Here is a 19,759-nt window from a genome sequence, read left to right as displayed (position 1 = left end):
ACCGGTTCATCGTTAACAGCAGGCAGCAGGCCAGGCCGCCCCCGCCCGGGAGGAGCCGGGGAGCCAGCGTGTGTGCGAGGGGTCAGCACGCGGCGGCCTCAGCGCTGCCGATGTTCCGGCCCGGACGCCACCGCGGGGCAGCAGCTCCGGCGCAGCCCACACCGGGAGGGGCCCGGACGCCCGCGGCGCTCCGCCCTGACCGCAGCCGGCGAGGCCACGCCGGCCGCCGACACCACCCGGCGCCCATCGCCAGGGCGGACGGCACAGGGCGCTGGGTGGACCCCGTGCAGCGTGCCTGCCCCTGGCAGGGCCTGGCCTCCGCCAGCGGCACCGGGGTGCCCCGCCGGCTCCTGCGACGCCGGCTCCCGTTCTCCGGAGCTCCTCTCTGTGTGGTCTCAGCCGTCTAGGCCAGGCCGTCACTGTTAACGTGTTGGTTTTGGACTTGAACAAAGCGTGAAGATTTCCTTTTTGAAAAACGTGTGCTATTTTTCCACGAGGCCCCGTCCCCTCCGAGATGGACGCGCACGAGCTGCGTCTGCAGCCTGACTCGCGGGCGCCTCGGCCGTCCCGGGCAGCTCGACACCGCCCAGCGCACCGCTGCCCTTCCGTCCGCGTGGAAGGCTCCCTTCTCGGCCCCTCTCCCGCCTCGGCCCAGAGACTCAGTCTCGCCTTCCAGGCCGAGCGCACGCGGAACGTCCTCTGTGAAGCCCTCCTGGCTCTCCCGCCCAGGGAGCCGTTTCCCCGTGGTGCAGCCACTGTCACCCTGTACCTGTAGCCACTGTGTGACTGCGGCCCCCGTCTCTCTGCTCCCTCCGCCACTTCCGGCGGGCTGCCCGCTGTGTGCGCGGGGGCCCTGGGCAGGCGACGCTGGCTCTGCCCCTGCCGCGACTGCCTGCACGTCATGGCCATTGCTCCCAAGGGGAGTGAAACCACATCCCGGGGCGACCTCGGGCACACAGATCACTCGGGGTCCGCTGACTGGGACAGCGGTGGGGAGAACTCGGAGGGCGACGGCAGGCAGGAGGGGTCGCGGCTGGAGCAGGCCCCGCCCCCGCTTCTCCCGGCCCACAGGGAGCGTTCTCACCGTGGGGCCTGCTGCTCCCGGGCCCTCCGGTGCCCACGTGAGCCACGGCACCGGTCACCTGTGTCGGCGCGCTCCTGGCACCAGGCCACACTGACACATAAAATCAAGCTTTGCAACCTTCCCGAGGAGGAGCTTTGTGACCTCTGTACCTGCTCAGGTGTTGGTTGGGAACAACCCGGAGCCTCAGTGGCAGGCCGATGGCCTTGGGCAAGCTGGAGGCACGCCTGGTGTGGACGGAGAAGGGGACGAGCCGCCGGCCCCAGGCCCGACCGTGGTGCGGATGCAGCTGCGCTTCTGTCTCCCAGGGGCGACGTCCCCTGGACCCTGCCACGTCGCCCACGCACGGGCACAGGGTGCGCTCTGGGCCGCATTACTGAGGCTGGGCTCCTAAGCGCAGGGAATACCCCTCGCTTTCCGCGGATTTCTCTCTGCTCAGGACAGGGCTGGTACGTGACAGACGCTTCCACAACCACTCGCTCACTGACGGGAGGAGGGGTTCAGAGTTTAGATGCCTCCTTTCAGACTGACGCCTCACACTGACCCTGCGAGGAACAGAACCCTGCGTGGCCATCCCAGGGGACGACGCCCCTGGGGCTGGGCAAGGACGCTCACTCGCTGAGGAGCAGGGGCTTCCTGGCGAGCGTGAGTCTTGGGGAGCCTCGACACCCACCTCTTGGCCAGCAGTTTGTTCATCTCTTCCATGAGGCCTCCTCCTCCGCCCCCGCTGCTCGCCCTGTTGGCATCGGACTTGGAGGTGCCGCTGGGACTGGAGCCTCCAGAGGCATCTTCCGGCTGAGGGAGGAGGAGGCAGCGCTTTAGTCGGCCGTGCGCGGCGGGACGGCGGGGCGAAGGGGGTGCGTGTGAGTGAATACGCGAGATTCCCACGACGGCGGCGGCCGCCTGCGGGGCCACCTGGTCCGGGCCCCCCCAACCCCACCGGCGACGCCACTGGAGGGGGACCAGGCCTGGCTGCTCGGTTACCAGAAACCCCCCAGGTCTGTCGGCCACGGCTGCCAAGGCCGGCCTGACGTGGGGGAGAGAGAATCCCCGGGAAGCAAGCCCAGCTCTCCGTCAGCGGCGCGAGAACCACGCTCGGCCCTGACCGCAGGGTCTGCCCGCCGGACGCGTGGGGAAGGGCCGGGGAGGGAAGCTGGGCCCGAGTCCAAACTCTGTGATGATACGCTGGGGCTTTACCGAGCTGTTTAAACACCCGTGCCTCGGTTTCCTCATCTGGAAAGGGGGGCAGCTCCTGCCCTGCCTCGGTGCGGGAGGGCAGCGCTTTGCTCAGCGTCTGGCCGCGGAGGCGGCCGGTCCCCGCCCTGCCCGAGCCACGGGGCCACTTACCCGCTGGACTCTTCTCAGCTTGGCGCCGGCCAGGGCGGCGGCCAGCCCTGACACGGAGCTCTCGTCGTGGTTGCTGCCCTGGGCGCCTCCGGCTGGCAGGGGCGGCGGGGGAGGCGGCGCGGCCCCCGTGGGTGGAGGTGGGACAGGCGGCGGGGGCGGGGGCGGGGGCCCGCCGCACGAGAGGGGCGCGCTGGCTGCAGACGAGGGGTGCCCCGGCGGGAGGACGGGCCCTGAGACACGACAGGGAGGCGCGGTCAGGTTCCGGCCCCCAGTGGGGCCGCCCTGGGGCAGGAGGGGCAGCGGGGGCCTGGCTGGCCGCACACTCGCCGAGCCTCCCTCGTGCTTGGCGGCCTTTCTTCCGCCCCAACCGCGGCCTCCGGGGGCGAGAGGAAGACCCCTGGCGGCCTCTCTCCCCTTCCTGCCCGTGCTCGGCGCCCTCCTGGGCGTCGGCGGACGTCGGTGCCTGCGGTGCGCTCACTGACCCTCAGCCTCCGGGGGCTGTGGCAGGTAACTGGGGGTTGCAGGGCCGACCAGGGCACGTGTCGGGGAGCAGTGCTGAACGCTGGGCCATGCCCCGCCCCCCGATCTCCCCTCTATCCAGCACTGACTGAGCCCCCTGGGCCTGGCCCTGGGGAGAATCGGCCACCGGCTCTGCTCGCCGGGCTCGCGGCCTAATGGGGATGTGGCCGCTAATCGTGCCGGTGGCGGGCTGACGAGGGCGCGGACACGCTCCTCAGGGAAGTGCCAGCGGCGCGGGAGTCCCGTCTGGGGCAGGAAGCGGTGGGAGGAGCCGGGGGCGATCGGGGAGAGGCCGGGAGGGGAGCGCCCGGGCACCCGGGCTGCTCGGCAGAGATGGAGAAGGGGCGGCAGGGTCAGAGCGGCCCTGGCATTGCAGGGGGTGGGCCCAGAGGCGGTGCCTAGGGCAGTCTGAGAGGGGGCGCTACGGGCCACAGGAGGACCCTGTTTCCTTCACGGGGCGTTTGAGAGGACGAAGCGAGAAGGGATCTGACAGCACTCCGTGAGAGCGAACTCCCGCGCTCACTAGCCTACGGAGTTTTCCGGATGACCTTTCTGCGTCTCCGTGTGGAGCGCCGGCCAATGTACACGACTGAAGCAATACTGCCTTGGGGGTGCGCTCGGACCCCCGGGACGGTCGGGCCCTGCGCCGTGGGCCTTTACACCTCGTACCTGGTCCCCAGGTGTGCTCACTGACGACTGTCATTCACTGCCTGGCTCCTTGACTAGACAATGAGCTCCCCAGGGCAGGGGCTGCACCTGCCTTGTCCACTGCTGAGTCCCCAGGCCGCGGCATGTGCTTGCGACCTGTGCGCTCAGGCGATGAATGGTAGAGGCCGGGAGGGAGGGGCCGGACAGAGCTGAGCTAATTCCCCCTTGTTCCCTTTCCCCCCACCCCACTTTCATCAGGTGTGACTTTAAGACCTATGCAACCAGTGGCTCTTTGCAGAGGGCCCAAGGCGCCTCCGGCGCCACCTGAGCGACGCGGCTGCCCGCCGGGCGCAGGTAAGGGAAGCGGGCCCCGCGAGGCCTCTCACCGGTAGCCGAGGTTCTTCTCTCTAGAGACTCCTGACGCTGCTGCTGGTGCTGCTGCTGCTCCATCACTTGTCTGCAAAGCAAAGGAGAGCAGGTCTGACCTACGTGGCTCTGTGTCCGCGGAGCTCAGGCCGCAGAGTCGGGTTTCGTCGGCACTCCATGAGAGCCCACTGTGGGCCCTGGGCCGGGGGGCTCAGTAGTGAGCCCCCCACACCCTGCCTCTGGCTGACTGCCACTGGGCTCGCTGCCCCAGTTAACAGAGGCAGGGGACATGACTGGTTCGAGGTCCCGACCCAGGTGAGCTCAGGGGCATGCCTGAACAGGGAGCCCCTCGCGAAGGCTCAGGTGACCAGCTGGCCGTGTGGACGAGCCTCTCCTTTGGCTGCAGGGGCTCCCCAGGCTTTTGCGGGCCTGTGGCCTCAGCAGGCCCGACCTCAGATTTCCGGTTCTTGTTACACCTGGCTCAGTTCCCTGGAACAGTTTCCAGGCATCGCCGGTTGTTAGGGGAGGTGCAGTACGGTGGCACGTCTCCACTCTTCACCGCAGACCCAGCTGCGGTGAGGTGTGACGTGTGCCTCGGCGGGGCTGAGCATCCCAGCTCCTCACGGCAAAGCAGCCTCGGGGTGCTCACGAAGCCCAGGCGACTGAGGACGCTGATCCACAAAGACAGCCACCGAATCTGGGACAGAGACGCGGGCGCGGGGGTGGGGGGGGCAAGGAATCGTGTGGCTCAAGGACGGCAGCACCTCTCACGTGTGTGGTGCCCCCTCGGAAGGCCTGCTCATGCGAAACGGGGCCAAGGGGTGGCCCGACGCCCGCCCTGGCCCAGGGGCGCGCATGCCGGGGAGGGCGGGCAGGGTGGCTGGCAGAGTGTGCGGTTGCGGGCCGAGTCTGCGGCCCTGGGGCCGGGGAGCGGGCGCCGTCTGCCTGGCACACAGCAGCCACTCGGCACGTGCTGTGAGGGAGGAATAACACATCGGCCCGCCCAGAGGGAGGTCCCATGGGACCACAGCTTATTTGGAGGTGGAGAGCTTTCCGGTCCGTCCTGGGATTCCAGGCGTGGCCGAGTCACTCCCCTCTCCTGGGCCTCGGATCCTTCTCCATAAAATAGGTGTAACGACACCTGTTTCATGGAGCTTGGGTAAGAACTATGCCTGATGCCTAAGAAGAGACGCTCTGGCAGTTCAGGTGTTTGCGGGACTCAGCGGCACCTGGCCAGAGTCTCCACCTCCATCCAAACTGCCGAGACGCCGCCCAGAACGCCAACCGCCCCAGCAGGATCCGGATGCTCGGAAGCCCTCGGCAAAATGAGGATGTCTGGAAATGCTTAATGACCGGGTGCAAACTTGATACTGTTTGTGCGAAAACAAGAAGGTCCTTGCACTTGGGGTCACCAGGTCCCTGTCGCCCCATGTCAGTCCTCTCCCCGCGGGGCCCCCTTCTTCCTCTATGAGATGACTGGCAGGGTGAGCAGGGATGAGCAGGGTCCCAGCCCCGGGGCGGGACTGCTGCAGTTCACAGACTGACCTCCAGGGGCGCTCTGGCCGGCAGACTGCAGCCAGGGCCCGCTCATAACCTGGCTGTGGGTGGTGGGCTGGGGCAACGCGCGCTGTTTAACCAGTTCCCAGGGAGCGACGGGAGAACCGTTCAGGACGCGCGGCCCTGTCAGTCATTCCTCGGCCTGGCGGGGCTCACTGTGCCCTTCTCGGGGCCGAGGCTGCCCCGGGACCCGGCAGAGTGCTGGGTGGGGGCCGGACTGGCAGCCGGTCCTGGTTCTGCCTCTAACGCCTGGCCACTCTGGGCAAGTCATTCCACTCCCGAGCTTCAGCTGGCTCGGGGAGGAGAGTCGCGGTCGTAACAAGCCCTGAGGGTTAAAGCGGGGCAGCGAGTCAACTGGGGGTCAGGCCTGCGGAGTCGGTAGGCGCGATGGAGTTAGGATACAGGACTCCGGGGGGGGGGGACGGTTCCATCTCTCCCTCAGGATCAGCACCGCCACGTTCGAACTGGGACCCTGAGCCCTGGTGGTCTGCCCAGGGTTTTGAGTACATGCCAGCCAGAGGTGCTCAGAGATCATTCATTCCTCAGGGCGAGGGACGGGAGCCTCACGGCCAGCCCCGGGCCCCACTGGTGTCTAGCCGCAGGCCCCTGGAGCCACGGCCACTCTTGTCCGTGGGTGAGCACGGCTGGGCTGGGCCTGCTCCGTGCACGGCTCCCACAGAGCCGGGGCACGAAGCCTCACAGAGACGCAGCGCCCCGCAGGGCGAGGGGTTCGAGCCTGGGTCCCGCCTTGCCCAGCAACGTGACGGGGAGGCCGCCCCCTCCTTGGCCACCGCGACCTCTTCTGTAACTTCGGGACAGCAGCTCGACCGCTGCAGAAGCTGCTGGAGGGGCGGGTGCCTCCCCGGGCCTCGCCCTGCGGGAGCACGTGCCAGCCCGGCCAGGACGAGCGCGGCCCTGGCTCCCGCCACGCTCTCAGGGTCTCTGCCGTTGTGACCTCGCGGGGGGCCAAGGCCCTCTAGAAAGGCCGTGGCACCCATGCAGAGCCTCTGGCGGGAGTGGCAGGGCCGGGTGTCACGAGGCCCTCAGACAGAGTGAAGAACGGCGGCACAGGCCGGGGCCCAGGCCGGCAGCGCGGCCTCGACCGTGCTACCGAATCCCTCCATGTCCTGACGCCTGGGAGGGCTGATGAACCGCGAGGACAGCACTCGGGACACGGCCAGGCTCGCCGCAAGGCCCGCACGACCGCGCCGGCGGCACCCCCTCCCTCCGTGAAACCAGACCCCGTCACCGCCATCGCCATCGCTCTGCAGGCGGCAAGGCGCTCGCCCCTGCTCCCTTCCGGTCAGGCCTGTCCCCTCGCCCGACCGTGCGTCCCTGGGCGCCCCGGCCCTGGCTGCAGCTGTGTGCCCTGCTGGCGGAAGGGGGCGGTTACCTTCTCTGGATGTCCATCTCATCAGGAGAAGGGCCATTCTGCACCTGACGCTGGGCGGAGGGACCTGGGGGGCACAGAAGCACAGCAGCGTGAGGGTCAGTCGAGAAGAAAGGCCGCGATGAACACCTGGGAGCGAGGCGCTGGCTCCACCCTCCTGGTCCCGCGGGAGCCGTCCTGGGCCTTTCCGCGGCCGGTCCTCATACCCGAGCCACCCGCGTTCCCACCATGCCCTCTCCTTCGTGGCTCATCCCTCGGCGCCAACCAAGAGATCCCGTTTAGCTGCCGGCCGCCTCCCCTTCCCTCCCGAACCACGCTCGCTTCTCCTTCCTCACCCGCCACTGGGCCCTCGACCCCCGAACATCCGGCTCGGGCCTCCGCACACCCCACGGAGCTGCAACTAAAATCACCAGTGGCCTCGGCGTTCCTGGACCCGGAGAGTAGACCCGTTTCATCCCACTTTTGGAGCAAAGGAACGCCCCTTACAGCCGGGCTTCGGCCCCCGGTCTGCCTGAGCCACGGCCCGTGGTCCTCAGGGTGCTGCGAGGCCCGCCCGCCTGCACCCGGGAGCCTGCAGTTGTGGGTGGGAGGGAGCTGACGGCAGCAGGGATGGCAGGGGCTGTCACTGACAGACACCGTGGCGCCTTCGAGGCCACAGCCTCACCCTGGACCCCAAAAGCAGGGCCCAGAGCGGGCAATACCTGCCCGGCCACCGCGTCCGCCCAGGGCTGGCGCTGTGCCCTAGCCTGAGAAGGAGCTGACTGTCCCAGCTCTCAGCCAGCTTAGCTGTCACTGGGGAGCCGCAGAGAGTCACAGTGACGGGGGAGGGGCCGGGCAAGCCGGTCTCGCGCCTTGCTGGCTAGATGGGGCAGGGGCTTTGTCTCCTCCCTAGGAGGAGGTGACGGCACCACTCAGCCTACAGGGAAACCCTCCATGGCGTGCAGACGGCCTCTCCCACAGGGGCTCCGGGCAGGCGAGGGGTGAGTAGACTGCCCTGCATCCAGCAGGCGGGCGGGACAGCGCAAGAGCATCTCGAAGCTGAGCCTGGCCGTCTGGGTCCACCTCCCACCTCCGCCCAGCACGGGAACCCTGGGCGCCCCCAGGCAGGGGCTCCCCGTGAGTGAGAGCTTCCTCAGACCGAGGCCCCAATCCGCCCGGCCTCAAAGGCCCTCGAGCCACCGCCCGGTGTGGCGCACGTGGGCGGGACCCCTTCCTTTGCTCGCCAGCCCTCTTCCCGCCTGGAGTCCACTTCCACACCCGGCTGTGTCCGACCCTGCTGCCCTGGGCGGCTGCTCTGTGGGAGGAGGGCGCCTCCCAGCACTCAAGGAAAACGTCCTCGGGTGGACCTGCCTGGCCCAGTCCTTGCTCAATGCCTCCCACTGCTCTCTGGGGATGGGCAGGGGAGAAGATGCCCCTGGACATTTTAGAGACGTGACTAACGTGAACGCCGGGCGTGGCGACCTGGCGCGTAGTGAGCGTGGAGTGAGTGTTAGCTTCCTTTCCTTGTCCCTAAGTACGTTTTGTTTTAACATGTAAACGTGCACTTTTTAAGAACTGGTTTTTCTAACTGTAAATCACACGTAACACATGTTCAGTCTGACAGACATTAGAACATTTTGGAAGTTTAATAAAGAGAATACACGTTTCCTTGTCCAAGAAAGAGGACCCCGAGGAGCAAGCTCTTTTCTCTCCTGCCTCGCCAGGCCCGGGTCTCGGGGCGCCCCTTCCCCGTTCTCAGGACGCGGGACCGCTGCGTTACGGCGGCGGCCAGGGTTCTCGATTTGCTTTGATTCTCAGAACCCGGGGAGAGGGCTCCCATGGAGGGCTGCAAAAGGTAAGGAGACGGCCCAGACCGGGAGAGTGGCTCAGGGTTGCAGGCCGCTAGTGGCGAAGCCAGATGCCAACTATTTGCAAAACAGCACTTTCTGAAACCCAGTCACGCTGTGGGGTGGGCCGAGGCCAGCCTGGAGGACGAGGAGCAGAGACGAGAGGCAGGCTGGCATGCTGCCCGAAGGCTCACGAGTGCCCAGTGTCCACACTGTGCACAGGTGTCCCCCGACCGCGGCCCAAAGCTCTGTGCCCCACCCGCTCATCCTGGCCGAGGCAGGAGAGAGTCCAGACGTCCTGGCCCGCATTCTGGGGCTCAGGCCTGAGCCCTCTGCTGCTGGCGGGGCCCAGGCCTCGGGCCCCAGGTTGGACAACATGATGCCGGCTGCGTTCTGACCTGAATGGGAGTCTGCCCTCTTCCGGGGGCTCGGCCTGGCCCCGGAGACCCCGTCCAGCACCTGGGCTGAGGACTGGAGCCCACCCTTAGCCTGGCCAGGCCCCGCTCTAGGTCTTAAAACTTCTGGGCGACGGCGCCAAAGGCCTCTGCGTCTGTTGGCTGGGCCTGGGCCACCGGAACTGCGCCTCGCCCCTTCAGCAGGACCCCAGGGGGCAGCCAGCTGCCTGCGGGGTCGTCTGCGGGGCTTCCGCAGGGGTCCCTCCTCCTTCTGCCTGCTGGGCCGGACTCCCCCCAACCCCCGAAGCCAGCCAGTTTCTCCCGAGGTGGGGACAGTTCACAGGGCCCCTCACTGCTCCCAGGGGCTCTGGTCCCTGCCCTTGAGCCAGATTTCAAAACTAGAAGCCGTAATTTGACAGCACGAAGCAGGAAGAGACAGCTCGCGGTGGAATGAGGCCCCCCGTTTCTCTCACGCTAAGGAAATGGCGGTGTGTCCTGAACACTGGGAAGTACCGGCCCGCCCCTTGCCTGAGAGGTGGGAGCTGGGCCCAGAAGGGGCCTGTCCAGGGTCACGCGGGGGCCTGCGGCAGACGCGAGAGTCCCACTGTCTGCTTGCTCCTAGCCTGTTCCACCCCCGGTCAAGGCTGGCCGCCTCCGGGTGGGGGCCCGGGGTGGCTGCTCGCCACGCCCGTCTGTCCCGGCGCCACGTTTGAGGCAATGACTCCCTGCGTGGTGCAATCGGAAGCCATGGCGGAGGCCACGCGGCGTCTCCTGTGCCACAGTGACCTCGCGCTGCGCCCCACCCCCGGCATCCAGGTGAGGGCGCAGGTGGGGACCCAGCTCCTTCTCCCCACCATGTCTCGTTAGTTACGGAGCCCCACTGCTGCTGGGTCTGAGACGCCGAGAGAATCCACCCGCCTCTCCGAGCCCACGTGGCTGCCTCGGCACCTCCCTCCCGGAGTGAGGCCACGGTCTCCCGCGGGACCCTCTGCCTCTGCTCCCTCCCCCCTCTCCCCACCTGCCTCCCATACTGACATCACAGCCTACGTGACCTCTGGAAACCTTGTAGTAAAGACACAAATGGCTGAGCGTCCTCAGAGAGGGGATAGGCCTCCCCTGGGGCCGTCCCCCTGAGCGTGGCTGATGCAGGGCAGGCGCTTCGGCTGCACGGCCTCCGGTGGGCAGATGTGCCGAGGCGTTGACGACCCCTTCTCCTGCCTACCCCTTAACACCTACGAGGCTCTGGGACACCGGGCCCCAGCTCCTCCGGGACAGAGGGACAGGCGAGGTTTCGAGTTAGCCTCCACGGGAAAGGCCTCCCCCGGGCCTCCTGAAAAGATGGAACCTGAGCTGCCCGGAGTGCCAGAGACAAAGGATCCAACACCTGGGCAGCAAGGCTTGATGGGATTTCTGGCCAGCAAGCGACAGCCACCTGGTCTGGGCTGGGCAGAGTCCCAAGCCCCCCCGCTGCTCTCTCTGGCCGGCTCCACCTTCTCCAGAAGGCCCCTCCATTTTGAACGGACTTGGAACGACACTTTGGACACTCTGGCAACACTTTGGACACTTTGGCGTGAGGCGGCCTTCCCAGCCCAGCTCCCCAGCACGCCTTCCCCTCGCTTCGAAGGGCCTGCTGCCGAGCAAGCAAGTGCCCACGGGGGAGTGGAGCCTGCGATCTCGGCCTAAACCTTCAGTCGCCTTGCCATGATCACACAGGAATCGGAGCTGGGACCGGCGCCCAGGACGCATGTCTCCCAGCCTGGGGCTCGGTCTGCCCCAGCGCACTGATGCCCAGCTCTGGTCAGCCAGGCAGCCGCCTCCCCCGCCCCCACGCAGGAAGCCAAGGCAGCACCTACCCTCCTCCCCGACTTCCTCCCTGCACCCCCAGCTCGGCTCGGCTGCGGACGAACCCACAGACTCCCAAGTTTAATGCCAGTGTAGTTGCTTGCTTAAAGCCCTGCTGGGTGAATGTTCTAGTGACTGCTCTGCCCAGTCCTTGTTGATGAACTTGGGCTCACTGTGGGCTGAGGCGTGAGGGAGCTGTTGGTTTACCCGCCATCCTAATTCTACAGGAGCCCCCTCTCCCTGGGCCGCCGGTTTCGGTCCAACCCGGTGGTGGCCAATGGCTACCAGTGTCTACGTGTCCTGTGGGCCTGGGAGGTCAGCATGTGCAGACGCGGAGACTGCAGTCCAGAGAGGGGCTAGTGCCCGAGGCCACACAGGAGACGCACCGCGGGGCCCGGGATTCGCGCCAAGGCGGCTCGCTGGAGAGGACGGGCCTTCCTGCCCCGGCAGAGGCGGCGGGAGGCCGCCTCCCCGTCCCTCGCCTGCCCTGGAGCCCAGACAGAGGGAGGGACTGGTCCTAATTCTATAACCCAGGTCTCCCGGCTTCCAGGCCAGGACACCGCCAGCCCGTCTGCTTGGTCCCACTCGGGGTGTGGTCTTCAGACCAATTATTCTCCCAATATTTTTCTCTCTTTTCTAATCAGCTCATTCCAGGACACACAACAAACCCTGAACAGAATCTCAAACAGAATAAAGTGCAACAAGAATCTGTCACACGTTTACAGTGTGTGTGACAAAGCTCCTCCGCATCGTTTCTGTGACTGATCTGCTCCACTCCGCAGGGCGAGGCCTAGCAGATCTATTTTACAGACGGAGAGACCGAGGCTTGAAAACGGTGACGGGTGTTGCCGGGACCACAGCCCGCATCTCCCAGTGCCCAGTCCGCGTGCTGCCCCTTCCGCAAGGCCTCGGTGCGCATGCTGTGACCCTGTGACGGGTCAATGGCAGGCACTTCGTCTCCCCAGATCCGGAGCTCCCGCCCGCCCGCCCCCCAACCCCGGAGCGGCTGGGCGCGCGAGGAGAGGCCCGTGAGGAGCGGGAAGGGGGGGCTCCCGTCACCTACAGCTCACTCTGCAGAGCACGGTGCAGTCGCAGTGGCAGAAGCAGAAGCAGTGGAAGGTCCACTCCCTGCTGACCATTGCGGGCAGGCCCCTGGCCGCGTCCCGGAGGCGCGCCCCGCGCATCCTGGCCACTTACCTGTCCTCCCGCAGCCGCCCGGCCCTCGCAGTGGGAAACCGATCCGCGGGCGGCTGTCAGACGGGCTTCGCGGCTTCAATCTTTAATGCGCTTCCCGGCCGGCCTATCGGAGCCCTCCCTCCTGCACACCCGACCCCGGCCGGCCGCGCTGGGGGCCCTGGCGACGCCAGGTGTGTGTGGCTCTCCGCCTGTCCCCGAGGGCGAGGGGATGGTGCAGGGTGGGCGCAGAGCCAGAGGGGAACAGGCTCCGCCTCTGAGCCCACGCCTTCACACGCGATGTCAGAAAGCACAGCTCCCCGTGTGGCATTCCAGCCAGGAAACTGGTGGTTCCCGGCGGGGTCCGTACTGTGGTGCCTGAGGCCGCCCCGACACGGCCACTCACGCGGCCTGGCCCCGGACAGTCTTCCCTCCCTGATGCCGACTGCCCCCTTTACCTCCCTGGACTAAAACGCGAATACGTAAACCATGCGGAGTGGTAAGGTATGTCGCTGGGCTTCAAAGGAATCTGGGGTCTGCCCCCCAGACTCACTGCCTGGGGGGGCATCTGAAGGTTGGCGCCTCCTCTCCCCACCATGTCCTCCCTGGTGCAGGGCTCACGTGGTCCTGCCTGTCCAAACCCTTCCCCAGTTAAGACATCGGTCCCAGCGGGCTTTGGGACCCGGGACAGCTGGTCACTTTCCCTCTTAATTCCCCCCTGCGGGTCGAACGAGAGGACGCATCAGGCGGTAGCGGCCACGCACTTCCTGACCGCTCAGGACGAGCCCGGTGCCGTTCCGAACACAGCGACCTGAAGCCGCTTAGAGCTGAGCCGAGTCCTGCCTCTGTCACTCGCCTTTGACCTCGGGCGGCTCACTGAGTCTCTTCCACTCCCTTTTCCTGTCCGAAAAATAACCCGAGCGGCGCTTGTCCTGGTCTGACACCGCGCGGCTCAGCCGCGTCGGCCTCCGTCCTTGTTAGGTGACCCCAAGTGACAAACCTTCCACGTTCGCCCTTATTCATTCCCACGACACGTCCCAGGAAGGGGCCAGGGGTGGCGCTGCCGTTACCCATGGGGCCAGGGGTGCCCAGGGAGATGAAAAGGTTGCCTGAATCAAATTACCGAGCGACGGAACCGGAACCAGAACCGGGCCCTGCAGTTTTGATCCCGCACTGTCACAATGAGCTTCCTCGGCCTCTCCAGAGGTCACCTCTACAACGGTCGTGCCCAGAGGAGAGGCCTCGGGGGCAGACCGTCCTTGGCATCCTGCGGCCGGAAAGCCAACGCGGGGCCTGCCCACCGGCCGCCGGGGACCCGGGAGGCGACGCGGGGACTGGACGCAGGGCGGGAGCTCAGCAGACCCCGTGCGGCTCGGTTCGGGCTGTGGTTCCTCCCTCCCTTCCCACCAGAAGACGTGCCGGACGGGTCCACAGACTCTCAGGCACCCCCAGGGGGGCGGCGCCCACAGCCCCGGCGGGGCCCAGGCCCCGGCCACGCCCTGGAGGCCGAGTAATCACACTTTAGTATCGGTGCCGCGACGGAAACACGATCAGGCAGGCCGCTGGACGCGAACCCCGACTCTGCCGGGGCCCGACTCTCCGAGCGGCTTCTCCGCCTGTGAGCCCAGCGCCTGGGCTGACGTGACGCACACGGTCCCTTTCCACACCACGAGCCGGTGAACCAGGTAATGAAATGTATCTGCCTCCTCCACACGCACTCAGTCTCGATTCCTCACGCTGGAGGAAGGACGCCACTCCCAGACGGATCACCCGAGGACACTATCGTGCTTGGCGCGGCTGGTGTCCGGCTGCGCCTGGGCCCCTGGGGCCGAGCCTGGCGGCCTCGGCCTCCCTGTGCTGGCTGCTCCTGCACGCCGCCCCAGAGGCCAGTCCGCTCTCCCCTCCTGGGAACGGCCCTTCCAGCTCGGGGCTGGGCACCCCGACGGCGTGCTGTGTTCTGGGGGTGCGTGGGGCAACAGTGAGGAACACTGAGTGCCCTTCGCGCGCATCGGTGCGACTGAACGGTGAGCAATTCAAACTGGGGAAATGAGCACGGGTACGCCGCGCGGAGCCAGAGCCTGCGTGGGGCCCGCCGGGGCCAGGCGGCCAGCGGTCTCTGGGCCGCACCGCACGCCGGCCACAGGGAGGCAGGAAGGCTGGCCTCCGAGGCCCCTCGGCCCGCCCCGCCCCCGAGGCCCTTCGGCTCGCCCCGCGCCCCAGGCCCCTCGGCTCGCCCCGCGCCCGAGGCCCCTCGGCTCGCCCCGCACCCCAGGCCCCTCGGCTCGCCCCGCGCCCCAGGCCCCTCGGCTCGCCCCGCACCCCAGGCCCCTCGGCTCGCCCCGTACCCAGCCTCCAGCTGCCCGCGCCCAGCGTCTGCCGCTCTTCAGTAGCTCATTCGCCTCTTCCTGAAGTGTTTCTTTATTTCTTGTCCTCTGGTGGCTCCTCTGCCGTGAGGCGGCACATCCCATCCCTGCCCTACAAGCCCGGCCGAGCGCTGAGGCCGGCTCGGGGGCTCCCACAAAGCTCCCCGACTCCCCACAGGGAATGCTCCGAGCGCTGAGGCCGGCTCAGGGACCCCCGCGAAGCCCCCCGACTCCTCACGGGGAGTGCTCCTCAACGCTCGGCCAGCCCAGGCCGCCTTCACCTGCAGGGGTGCAGGTGTCGGGCTGCTGCCCCTGCTGGACAGTGAGCGCTCTGCACGCGAGAACTACCCTACATTTCTGCTAATTCTCAAGATGACCTGACAGCGGCTGTTACCACTCCATGGAACGGACCGAAAATGAAGTTTCAGAGGCACAAACCACCCATCTAACTGGTGGTCAAGCTGGGTCAAGCCTGGGCTCTTCCAGCCCCAACTTCCCGCCGCCCCGAGCAGGACACTGCCCTGCAGGCAGGGAGGCCACCCACACCCGGGGTTGCTGAGGCTGGCCGGCCACAGCAAGCCGCCGCTGACTGCATGGGGGCTCCCGGGCCTTGGTGGGTGCAGGCCAGCGGGCTCTGCCGGGACCTTCCTCTACGCCCCAGTGAGAGCCACGGCTCCATACTGGGCGGTGACCGAGACGTCCGGCAGGGAGAGGAGGCCGTGGAGGCCTGGGGCCTCGGAGCGCCTTCCTCACGGCTCCAGGGGAGAGTCGAACGTTAAACGCGAAGGCTGCCCTTCACCACCTGGCCCTCCCTGTTCCTCACACCTCGCCTGTTCCATCCAGGACGGGCAGCCCTCCCGTGAACGGTGCCAGGCTCCACCTTGCTCGGCTCTGTGCCTCTGCACGTGTAGCCGCCCCTCTCTGGGCTGCCCCTCTCTCTGCTCTGGCAAACTTCTATGGCCCCTTTAAGCCCCAGGCCCGGCAGGCCCACTCCAGAGGCTTCGCCGAGAGCGCCGCACACCAGGCCTCCTCGAGGCTTCCGTACGCCCTGGACTCCCCTCGCCACAGCACCTGCCACGCTGTCCTGACGAGCCTCTCTCCCCCAGCTGAGCCCCACGATACCGAAGGCATGCACGACGCGACCGTGTGTGCTGGTGCACAGCCCAGACGGAGGCTCGGTCAGCGTCTGTTCATTCACTCATCGGATGAGGCACTGGGGACACAGCTGTGGATACACGCTGCTCCCCGGCCGTAGGTCCTGGAGGAGAGACATGGACAGAGATACAGCAGGGAAGAGGACGGAAGTGAAGGCCGCGTGGGTCCCGCCTCTGATAACGAGCCGAGGGCAGAGGTGTGAGGGCGGGAGCCCTGCGTTGTTTGTGCGAAGAATATTCCAGGCAGAAGGAGCACTGGGGCCGAAGGCCTTGAGTCGGAGGCACGCGTGGATGGCCAGGGAGACAACCGAGGCCGGCGTGACTAGACGTAAGCGGGCGTGGGGAGGAAGTGCACCAGGAAGGCAGCCGGGGCGAGGCAGGACTTGGACTCGATGCTGAGTGAGACTGGAGGTCCCTGGAGAGTCCTGAGCAAGGGCTGGCCTAGACTGGCAAAGGTCGTTTTGCCTGCGTGTGGAGAACGGGCTATCACGGGCTAAGCTTCAACGGCAGGTAGATCTAGCAGGTGGCTATTGTGAAAAGCCAGTTGTCTGCAGAATGAGAAAGCAGATGAAGGCAGGCAACGGACAAGCAGGTGGGGGTCAGGGCCTCGTGCTCACCGCCTGCCCCCTCCAGGAACTGTCAGTCTGTAAGTCACAGCCCCGGCTCAGCACCTGGGTTTCTGAGTCCCTGGAATGGATCCTCACTAAGATACTTGAGCTGGCTCTTACTGTATGTGAGCTGAACCTGGCAGAAGACTGACCTATGAAATAATCATCCCTAGGAAAGGTATACATTCCAGGTGAGAGGAAAAGTGGACGCGGATGGATTTCTGATTTACTTCGGAAGATGTAGTTATTTGGCCATAGAGATGGGCCAGGTCAAATGCCGGTAGCCATCAACCCACGGTCGCGCTCGGATAGGATCTTATGAAGCGTGGAGGCCACCTACTGACCGGGGTTGAGACCCGGACTTGGAGTTGCAAGACCAGGACCTTGTTACTCACTGGTGTGGCCTTCGGCAGGCCACTGGCTGCTGCGAGCCTTAAAAGTAGGGACGCAGTCCCTAGCATCTCCCTGAGAGTCTCGGAGGACACTGTGAAGACCCAGACGAGGCCCCAGCACGGTGGCGTGTGGGAAGTGGGGGGCACGGACAACAGAAGAGCCATTCCTTTCCTGACAGAGGTGGCGGGTCAGCCTCAGCCCGGGGGTGTCCCTGCTTCTCCCCACACTGCTCGGGACTCAGGCCGTTGCTGAGGGGTAAGGTCCCAGGACGGTGACAATGACAACCCGTATTCCCTGGTGCTTTACATCTTACAAATCACATTCCACCGAGTCTGTCACCTCTGCCTTGGGAAACTTGTAGGTGGTTATTAAGGCCATTCCAAGGATGAGGAAACCAAGGCTCAGGGTGGTGAAATGGTTTGCTCAAGCGTAATAGCTGCTACGTGTGGCTGGGCCCGGAGCTGGGCATGGCGCCCTGTGATCTGGCCCAGGGCTGCGTCGGACACCTGCGCTGGCCACAGGCTGCTCGCCATGGCCCCGCCCGAGCCGCGATGGGCAGGCCCCGCGAGGCGGCCCCCCGCTGTGCGCCACTCGCTGTCTCAAGCCCGGACTGGGCATGTGGTGTCCAGGTCATATCTATGGAGATCTTAAAGCCCCAAAGACATCTCGCCACCAGTGACGGGAAGAGAACCCCGGGGCTGGCGGAAGGCAGGTCCGTCTTCCCCGGGCTGTGAACTGCGAACGCGCCCGCCGCTCTCCACAGGGAGGCGGCAGTGGCAGCAGGGCGTTCAGAAATTAGGGCCCCCGAGGGGTGCCAAGCCCTGCCGTGTGCAGAGGGAGGCCCCAAGCGCTAGGCCGAACCTCTTCTGGGACCGCCCAAGACCCGCTGTGCCACGGGGGCCCTCCCCGCCGCCCCGGTCCCGTCCTGCTCCCCACCTCCGCCCCGCGCTCCCGCCGCCCCGGCCCGAGCAGCCGGGCCCCGCGTCCCGCAGCGTGGGCGCTCAGCGTCGCCTCGGGATGACGGTGCCGGCTTTTCAAAAGAGACTTGTTTTTAAAAGAATAACTTCAAGTAGTTTTAGCAATTTACAGGTGACAAAGAACTTTCACACACAACACCATGCCGTCCTCACAACAACCCTGCGAGGTAGGTGTGACCACCCTCTGTACACACACATGGAGAACCGAGTCTCGGAAAGGCGAGTGGCGTGTCCAGGGGCTCGCCCCTGGGGCGAGCTGCGCGTGGACGGAGGCCTGAGTCCGCGTGCGGCACTCTGGGCCACGCACGGCTGGCGGTCGCGGAGACGGCGGGCCGGGGCTGGCGTGCTCCTTCGTGCAGCGGCGGTGCGAGGCGGGCCAAGGGGACGGGTGCGATTTCTGTGTGAGACAGTTCTGTTTGCCATGTCCCTCAATCACAGATAGCACCCCTCGCCTTGCGCCCGGGGTCGCGGGCTCGGGAGCGCGGCTGGTTCCGGCGCCGTCTTGTCTGCGGAGGACGCTGCGGTGGCAGGAAGCGCCGGGCTGTGTGAGCGCCCAGGACGACACGGCAACACACGGGCGTGACGGCCCCCTTAGGACACCGGAGGGCGGCAAAGCAGGGTGCCTGCCCTCGAGGGGCTCACAATCTGAAAGCGAACCACGGCTCCGACCCCGTGGAATGACAGCGCGTCCAGAGCTGGGGCAGGGGCCCACGACAGAGGGCGGGTCAGCGGCCGGCAGCACCCAGAGCGTGGCCCCCGGAGTGGGGGCCACGGCCCGGCCTGGCGTGGCTCCGCGCAAAGCGCCGGGTGACCTTAGCTGAGGCAGGGGCCGGGCCACAGAAGGCTTGACCTCTGTTCTTCAGAAAGGTCGTGCCGGAGTGCCAGCAGCGAGGACAGACCAAAGAAGAGCAGACACAGCTACGTGAGACTGGGGTGCAGCCAGGGGGTAGAGGTGAGTCAGGGTGCGTCGGGGCAGGGCCCAGTGACACCCTTCCTCAGTATACACTGTCCCTGCCATGCCAGCATGGGGCTGGGGCCTGGGCTGGGAGTCCTGTGACCTGGCCAGGCCCTGGGGTCTGGGTTTGCTCACCTGCCCGTGCGGGAGCAATAGGAGCTCATCGGCTGGACAGTGTGCTGGTCAGTGGGCCCCAAGGCAGACGAGACACCCTCCGGGTTCCCTACCAGCTGGGTCACGCGCCGGAACAGCACCGCACGCCAGGCGGCGTTAGCCCTTACGATGCTGGCAGAAGGAAAGCACCGTGGGGCGCCGGGGAAGGAGTGGGCAATCCCGTCATGGCTCACGGCGGCTCGAAGTGCGGCGCAGAACGAGGGGGGGGACAGGCAGGGGGCACTCTGGTAGGAGGGTGGCCACGGGCCCTGAGCAGCTGCTGGCAAGGATGAGCGAGCGCGAGGGCCGGCCTGACCCCACTGTCCTGGTGAGTCTGAGCACAAAGGCTGGTCAGGAACTGGCCGGCCTGGCGCTCAGGAAGTGGCCACCAGAGGGCAGTCGGGAGCGGGCAGGGGGCATGGGGAGGGGGCATGGGGGGGGCGCCAGGCGGGGCCCGCGGTCTGTACCTCAGGTGGACTGTCCTCGGGTGGGCCAGGCAGTGGCGATGGCCTCAGAGGGGGGGAGAGGAAGACGGCCCAGCACTGCTTTTTCTTTCAACAGGGAAGCAAGATCCAGCCCTGACTCTGAGACGCTGCGAGGCGGAGTGGTGTGAGCGGAGAGCCGCGTGTGCGGAGAGCCGCGTGTGCGGAGAGCCGCGTGTGCGGAGAGCCGTGTGAGCGGAGAGCTGAGTGTGGAGAAGGCCCCGCTGGGTCCTGCCGCGCACGCGGCGATGCCGCACTGGGCGCCGATGAGGGACACGGGACGTGGGAAAACTGGGAAAACACTCGTCGCCCAGCGCCAGGGCAGTCACTCTAGAAATACGCCAACGCCGTCGTTCCAAGCAAACCGGCTGAGAAACCGCCATTGCCTTCCGAGAGGCGGATGGAAGTCGGCGCGTTTTTAATTCACACCATGGGGGTTTCCACCCAGCTACCAGGTTTTTCTTCTTTTTCTTTTTTGCAGAGTCCCAACAGATAAAATAAAGCAGAATACACTGGATGTCTCGGAGTGA

At 66.5% G+C, this 19,759-nt stretch overlaps 1 protein-coding gene across 4 annotated transcripts in view; it reads right to left on the bottom strand.

Moving 5' to 3' along the window:
• Positions 1-19,759, bottom strand: part of EVL (Enah/Vasp-like) — a 116,725-nt gene that overhangs the window by 10,994 nt on the left and 85,972 nt on the right. For all 4 annotated transcript variants that reach the window (XM_036238412.1, XM_036238413.1, XM_016119520.2 and 1 more), the window contains exons 4-7: positions 6,912-6,975; positions 3,982-4,052; positions 2,429-2,658; positions 1,755-1,876 (exon numbers count right to left, since the gene is read on the bottom strand). In XM_036238412.1, the coding sequence (XP_036094305.1) occupies positions 1,755-1,876; positions 2,429-2,658; positions 3,982-4,052; positions 6,912-6,975 (487 nt within the window). The remainder of the gene's footprint in view (positions 1-1,754; positions 1,877-2,428; positions 2,659-3,981; positions 4,053-6,911; positions 6,976-19,759) is intronic.

Source organism: Rousettus aegyptiacus, unplaced genomic scaffold (assembly GCF_014176215.1).
Source record: "Rousettus aegyptiacus isolate mRouAeg1 unplaced genomic scaffold, mRouAeg1.p scaffold_m13_p_3, whole genome shotgun sequence".
NCBI classification, from domain to species: Eukaryota; Metazoa; Chordata; class Mammalia; order Chiroptera; family Pteropodidae; genus Rousettus; species Rousettus aegyptiacus.
The sequence above is the reverse complement of the archived record's forward strand: the minus strand, read 5'-3'. Positions and strand labels throughout refer to the sequence as shown.